This window comes from Arvicola amphibius, chromosome 3 (assembly GCF_903992535.2).
Source record: "Arvicola amphibius chromosome 3, mArvAmp1.2, whole genome shotgun sequence".
NCBI lineage: Eukaryota > Metazoa > Chordata > Mammalia > Rodentia > Cricetidae > Arvicola > Arvicola amphibius.
In genome coordinates this window covers 163,517,652-163,525,338 of record NC_052049.1, presented here as the reverse complement: position 1 = coordinate 163,525,338, position 7,687 = coordinate 163,517,652, and the positions used below count along the sequence as shown (strand labels likewise).

The 7,687-nt window shown below is 43.1% G+C and overlaps 1 protein-coding gene across 1 annotated transcript; it reads left to right on the top strand.

The window, feature by feature from the left end:
* Positions 1-7,149: 7,149 nt before the first annotated feature.
* Positions 7,150-7,443, top strand: LOC119808973 (60S ribosomal protein L37-like). Its single transcript, XM_038321573.1, has one exon. It carries the CDS (start codon positions 7,150-7,152, stop codon positions 7,441-7,443), a length of 294 nt encoding a protein of 97 aa, XP_038177501.1.
* The last annotated feature ends 244 nt before the right edge of the window (positions 7,444-7,687 follow it).

The following is a 7,687-nucleotide window of genomic DNA, read 5'->3' as shown; positions in this document are numbered from 1 at the left end:
CCCCAGTCCTCTTAAATCTACTGTTTTGTAGCTGATATGATCTGTATGGTGAATATTCCATGTTGCACATAGTAAATGTTCTATATGTAAAGAATATGAATTCTTCTGGGTATGTGGGAACACACCAGTAATCTCAGCACTTTGAAAGTGGAGGTAGAAGGAAAACAAGGCCAACCTCAGCTACAAAGTAGGTTTAAATCCAGCCTGGGTTACAAGAAACACTGTCTGCAAAATGACAAGAACAGAGTTAGCAATTTGGGTTCAGTTTTCAGAACTGACCTCTATCTGCATGCCATGGCATGCACATTTACTCCCCGTGTCCTACACACAAATAAAATCAATGAAAAGGGATTTAAAAAATAATAACACAACAAAGAAAAAAGGTGCTAAGAGGCAGTCTATAAATGTCAGGACAGGTGATGGATAGTGTTGTTCAAATTTCATCTATACTTACCAATTTCTGCCTACTTATTCTGTCACTTATTCAAGTAATGGTATTAATTATCTGACTATAATTTTAAATTTGTAATTCGTCTATTTCTCCTGAATAGCCTTACCCCCCTTTATTTTTTTGCTAACTGAACTGTACCATAATGAAATGGCTTTCTTTCAAGAATAACTTGCTGATATTCTTTGCTATGAAGTCCATTTTATTTCATTTTTAAAGGTTTATTTATTTATTATTTATTTATTTATTTATTTATTTATTATGTATGCAACATTCTGCCTCCATGTATGCCTGCACACCAGAGGAGGGCACCAGATCTCAGTACAGATGATTGTGAACCACCATGTGGTTGCTGGGAATTGAACTCCGGACCTCTGGAGGAGCAGCCAGTGCTCTTAACCACTGAGCCATCTCTCATTTTATTTCATTTTAACCTATCCAAGACAGGTTTAACTGCTATTAACATGGCATATGTGGTGGTTTGGATGAAAATGGCCTCCATAGGCTCATAGGGAGTGGCACTATTAGGAGATGTGGTTTTGTTGGAAGACGTGTGTCACTAGGGATGGGCTTAGAGGCTTCAAATACTCAAGCCAGACCCAGTGCCTCTCTTCCTGCTTCCTGCTAACCCAGATATGGAACTCTCAGCTACTCTCCAGCACCATGTCAGCCTGTGTGCTGCCATTCTCCCCATCATGATGATAACGAACTAAAGTTCTGAATTGTAAGCACACCCCAATTAAATGGTTTTCTTCATAAGAGTTGCCATGGTCATGGCATGTCTTTACAACAATAGGACGCTGACTAAGACAGAAACTGGTAACAGGGATGGGGTATTGCTGTAATAGGCCTGACTATACTTCTTAACAAAATGTGAGCTTTCAGACTTTGAATAAGAAAAACAGTTGAACACTGTAAGTGGGACTTAATGAGCCTTCCGAGTAGGAGCAGGGAAGACAGTGGTGCTGAGAACAATGTAGCCCAACTCAAGAGGTTTCAGATGAAAAGAATATTAGTAAACAGCCTAGAGATCATTCGTGCCATATTTTGTGGAGGAATACGGCTGCTTTCTGCCCTTGTTCAAAAATCTGCCTGAGGCTAAATCGAAGAGTTTTTGGATTCATGTCAAAACAGCCTAGAATCGACTGTGTTGCATGGTTGTTAGTGAAGAAATAACGTTCTAGGAACTCTACTCAGTTTTCCCTGATTTGTGACGTTTTCCATTTTACCTGAGGTGAAAAGGCATTAATCTTTGATCTTAACCCCAAGGACAACGTAATTCTCCACCACCTACCTATTGGCCCAACTATTAAGTCTGCTAAGAGGTGACTGCCTGGGGTACAGGCTTAAGAAGAGGAAAAGTTGCTGAACCCGTTTTTCTAAAACCCAGCCCTAGAGGGAAGCAGCGTCCTGAAAAATGCAGCTCCCATCACACTCTCCACCAAGCATTGTTTACCAAGATTGGGCCCGTGTGGCTTCTCACAGCACCGCTGCCAAACTAGAAGCTGAGCCTCTAGGCAATGACCCTTGACTGCGGCTGCTGACTCAGAGCTGACATTGTGCCAGGGATTGTAGGAGAAAGGAAATTCTAAACATAATTTTGGTTGGGGAGCTGAAAGACAAGCTGGCACTGAGAAGCCACTGCAGACAGTCCAAGGGCGTTCCCAGACTTTCACTTTCTCACCAGGAAAACCCAGCTACAGAGTAAGGAGAACTCACCAGCTTCGTGGTACTTTGTCAGGGAACTTTTCAAAATGGGGGATAAAGATAAAGTTTGGTTTTCTGAGACAGGGGTTCTCTGTAGCTTTCTGAGCCCATCCTGGAACTAGCTCTTGTAGACCAGGCTGGCTTCAAACTCAGGTCCACCTGCCCTGTCAGGGACCATTGTCCTAAGATTTGTCAGGGACCATTGTCCAAAAAAAAAAAAAAAAAAGATAGCAGGGGTCATTGCCCTAAGGATGTTTGTGGAGAACCTGCCCCACATCCCAACTATCTTGAGAACTATTTGTTTACAGAACCCGCCCCATATTCCAACTATCTTGAAAAATGTTAATAGAATCACATGTTTCGGCTTACACCAGGGGTGCTGACTGATGACCTTCACTACCCTGGCAAAGTCCCTTCCTACCCCTACCTCCACCCCATTCAGGGCTATATAAGCTGTAACCTTCACCCTAATAAACAAGACCTTGACAAATAGACTCTTGCTTGGTCTCATTTCTCTCTCCAGCCCATGTTCTTTCAGGTAGCGCCCCTTCAGAGGACCCTGAATAGCTGACCCCCTGGCGGGGTACACTGCCCCTGTCTCCCTAGTGCTGGTATTAAAGGCCTGTGCCACCACTGCCTGGCTTTAAGATAAAGTTCTTAAAAGATTTTGAAAATATAAGACAGAGGAACAGACAAGTAGGAGACGGGACCAGAAGCTCCGTCGGCACCAACTGTAAGCAGAAACTGAGCAGATGAGGTAGAATCCTGTGTGGGGCAGTGAAAGAAACACCCGGAGGAGGAGGAGGAGAAACCCTCACAAGGAATCTGCCTTTCTCGCTGGCTAAGAGACAAAAATCTCTTCATTACTGAAGGAAAACTTTAGAAAAAAACCAAAAGAGCAATCAAACAAAAACACATGAAAGATTGCCAATAGACACAATACCTTTTTCTAAGAAACATCTTAAATAGTATCAAAACAGAAAAGGAGAGGGCTTCAGGTTTTAAGAGCACTTCCTGCTCTTCTAGAGGACCCAAGTACAATTCCCAGAATCCACATGGTAGCTCACAAACATCTGTAAGTCCACTTCCAGGGGATCAGTCACCCTCTTCTGGCCTCTGGGGGCACCAGGCACACACATGGTGTACAGAAATGCAGGCAAATATTCATATATATTAAATAACCCCCAAATAAATTAATAAATAAATAGATAAATAAATAAATGGAAGCCAAAAAAAGTGGGGTAGAGAGATGGCTCAATGGCTAACAATTGTTGCTCTTCCAGAGGACTGGAGTTGGGTTCCCAGGACTTATACCAGGCAACTCACAACCACTTGTAACTCCAGCTTTAGGGGATTTGATGGCCTCTTCTGGCCTCTGAGAGCATGCACACACACGCACACACACGCACACACACACAGAGAGAGAGAGAGAGAGAGAGAGAGAGAGAGAGAGAGAGAGAGAGAGAGAGAGAGAGAGAAAGAGAGAGAAAATGTTTGAAATTAATACATCAATAAAACACTATAAACTATTATTAAAAAGTATGATGGAGTTACTGTCACATCTCCTGTCCCAGCATCCCCTGCTGTGTGAGTGGCTAGTATCAATAAAGGACCTAATCACCTGAAATCCAGCTCAGTGCCCCTCCAGTCCCAACCTGGGAAGAATCATGTGGTATGACTGAAGAGAGAGGGGGAAAATGTAATCTTAAAACAACTTTAAAATTGAGAAAAGTGTTGGTGAAGAATGTGGCGCATTTTGCTCATTTGAAGAGTCTGCCTACGGCTAAAGGGAAGAGTCTTTTATTAATTCTGTTGGCAGAGGAAATTTCTAAACAGCCTAGTATAGACTACGTCATGTGGTCATTAGTGGTAATTCTAATGAAGATGTATAATGAAAAGGATCAAGCTGAGCAGGGTAAATTACAAAATGTAAAAAAGAAGCACAAGGAAATGGAATAAAGCTAAATTATGTGTTCAAGGAGATAAACAGGTTAAGAAGTGGAATAATGGGAGTGGCGACCTCAGTGGAAGATCCCACCCAGCTAAGTTTCCAATTAGAAAGAAAAGCTTAGAGCCAGGTTTGATAGTGCATACCTTTAATCTCAGCACCTGGAAGGCAGAGGCTGGTGGATCTCTAAGTTTGAGGTCAGTCTGGTTCACAGAACAAGTTCCAGAACAGCCAAGCTTAAGCAGTGAAGAAAATCATGGAAAACAGAAAGCTGGTGAAGATGTGATTGAACAAGGGGGCCATGTTCCAGCCACAGCAAGCAGTAGAATCTGGCAGCTTCAGTCCCATGGTTCTGGAGTTATGGAGAGAGGAAAGGGCTTATGAAATTTGCCTCCATGACTAAAGAAAACAGCTGAGGCCAGGCCTGTGTCAGGGTATCCCTGCATGCAGGCCCAGAGAGACCATTGGGTGAAGCTGTAAAGGTGAAGCCTGGATTGCCTTGGAGACCCCAAGATGTTAGAGATGCCAAGAGATGTCAAAACCATGGGTACCTGCCAAGGAGAGCTGCTAACAGGGAGTGGAACCAGCCCAAGAGAAAGAAGCGTGTTGCAGTCAACAAAACTGAAAGGAGTTGGAGATCTGAAGATGGTTTTGACATCAGACATGGAGATTCAGAGTTTAGAGTTTTCTTGGCTGGTTTTTGGTCTTGCTTTTCTCTAGTATTCCTCATTATGCTCCCTTCCCTGCGTTATGGAATGGTAATGTGTATATGTTGGAAGTATGTGATCTGAGTTTTGATTTTGATATTAAAGGGGATTATAGAAAGAGAGCATGAATCTCAAAGACTCTGAGCTTTAGACTCTTAAGTAAGTTTGAGACTGTTATAGGCTATGGGGTCTTTTAAAATAGACTGAATGCATTTTTACATTATGACATGTCTACAGGTCTTTGGGAGCCAGGGAGTAGAATGCAGCGATTTAAAAGAAAATAGTCCCCAGATGGAGTGAAACTATTAGGAGGGATGGCCTTGTTGAAGTAGGTGTGGTTTTGTTGGAGGAAGTGTGTGTCACTGTGGGAGTGAGCTTTGAGGTCTCATACGTGCTCAAGATACCACCCAGTGTCTCAGACCACTTCCTATTGCCTGCCGATTAAGATGCAGAACTCTCAGCTCCTGCTCCAGCACCACGTCTGCCAACATGCTATCATGTTACACTGTGGTAATAATGGACTAAATCTCTGAAAGAGTTAGCCACCCCAGACAAATTTTTTTTCCTTTACAAGAGTTGCCGTGGTCATGGTGTCTCTTCATAGCAATAGAAACCCTAACCAAGACACTAAGAAATCAGGCTGAGCAAGCCATGAGGAGCAAGTCAATAAGCAGCACCCCTCCATGGCCTCTGCAGCAGCTCCTGTCCCCAAGTTCCTATCTCTATTTGAGTACCTGTCCCGACTTCCTTCAGTGATGGACCGTGATGTGGAAGTGTAAACCAGATAAACCCTTTCCTCCCAACTTGTTTTTGGACATGGAGTTTCAACACAGCAATAGAAACCCTAATAAAGTCGGGGCACACACTTTCCACAGGATGTGTGTGGAAGTCAGAGGACAGCTTGTAGGAGTGAGTTCTTTCCTTCCACTGTTTGAGCTTCGGGGATCAAACTCAGGTTGTCAGGCTTGGTGGCAAACACCTTTACCTGCTGAGCTGTTTTGCCTGCCCTCAATTTTTAAGTTTTAATTTTTTTATTTTTTAATTTTATGTGTATGTGTATGTGTATGTGTGTGCCTGCTTGTGTGTGTACCATGTATGTGCAATGTACAAAAAAAAAAAAAAAAAAAAAAAAAAAAAAAAAAAAAAAAAAAAAAAAAACAGAAAAAGGTAGCAGATCCCCTGGATCTGAAATAACAGGAGTTGTATGCCACCCCATATGGGTGCTAGAAATCAAACCCAGGTCCTCTGAAAGAGTAAGTAAGTGTTCTTAACCAGTAAGTTATCTCTCCAGACCATATATGTGTATGTATATAAGTATGTATGTATGTATGTATGTATACATGCATACATGCATGTATCAAGACACAGCCTCATTATATAACTTTGGTTGGCCTGGAACTCACCATGTAGACCAGGCTGGTCTCAAACTCACAGAAATATTCCTTCCTCTGTCTCCCCAGTGCTGAGATTAAAGGCTAGTACCACCACATCTGGACACTGCCCCAAACATGCACACAACTATGCTGAAATGTTAGATTACTAAGGCTACTCCTGACACAGGGCATCAGCCACATCTTATAGTACTTTCCCTAAACTGCTAACCTCCCAATGTGTGACATTCCCATAGGATTATCTTCCTAAATGATGGCCTTGTATCCTGTCCAGGATCTTCACTAAACTGTTAAACTCAGAGGTTTTCCCCTCTAAACTCAGTGACCCCTCTGTCAAAGCTCAGAGACCACCTCTCCACCCTCTGAAGTCTGTAAATATGAGAAACTGGTTTTGTTCTGCATGTGCTGTTGAGTCTACTATTCCAGCTTTCCCTGTTGTGAACAGTTGGCCTTAAGAAGGACCCAGTCGCCTAAAATCTGCCTAAGCACATCTGACTACTGAACCTGAATCTTTATATTTGAAAGACAGAGCAGTGGGGATTCCAGGACGAGGGACCAAGGCCCGCTTCCACCTCGACCCTTTTTAGTCAGTGCCATCAAAAAGACAAAAAGATCCACAATCCACATCACTGTATAACCAGGACCATTTCCAGATTTTCCCTTTACCCCAAACTGAGCTTTGTTCTCATTAAAGATTAAACTTCCTAAAACCCTCTCCCTCTCTCCCTCTCTCTCCTTCTCCCTCCCTCCCTCCCTCCCTCCGTCCCTCCCTCCGTCCCTCCCTTCCTCTCTCCCTCTCTCCCTCCCTCTCTCCTCTCTGTCTCTCTCTCTCTCTCTCTCTCTCTCTCTCTCTCTCTCTCTCGAAAAAGAGGAAAGGGAAGCTTATCCACAGGAAGTAGTGGAAGTGCTTTCTCTTCCAGTCTCTTTGGCCTCGGCGGTAGAAGCAAGATGAGGAAAGGAATGTCATCATTCAGAAAGCGTTGCAACAAGACGCACACATTGTGCCTCCGCCGTGCTTCTAAGGCCTACCACCTTCAGAAGTCTACCTGTGGCAAATGTGGCTACCCTGCCAAGTGCAAGAGAAAGTATAACTGGAGTGCCAAGGCTAAGAGACAAAACACTACCGGGACTGGGCGGATGAGGCACCTAAAAATTGTCTACCGAAGATTCAGACATGGATTCCGTGAAGGGACAACCCCTAAACCCAAGAGGGCCGCTATTGCAGCATCCAGTTCATCTTGAGTATTTCAATCTGTCATAAAATAAACGTTCTGGTTTCCAAAATGAAAAAAAAATTAAAAAAAGAAAGAAAAGAAAAAGAGGAAAAAAATATGAAACTTAAAGACAGAAGCAAAACCTTATAAATAGTTGCTCATAGAGACAAAATGAGGTGCTGGAAGACTGGGGAGCTGATATCTTCCTTGTAACTTTCCTAGTGGTATATATTTATGACCATGTGCACTGCCTACATACTTTTATTGTGGTT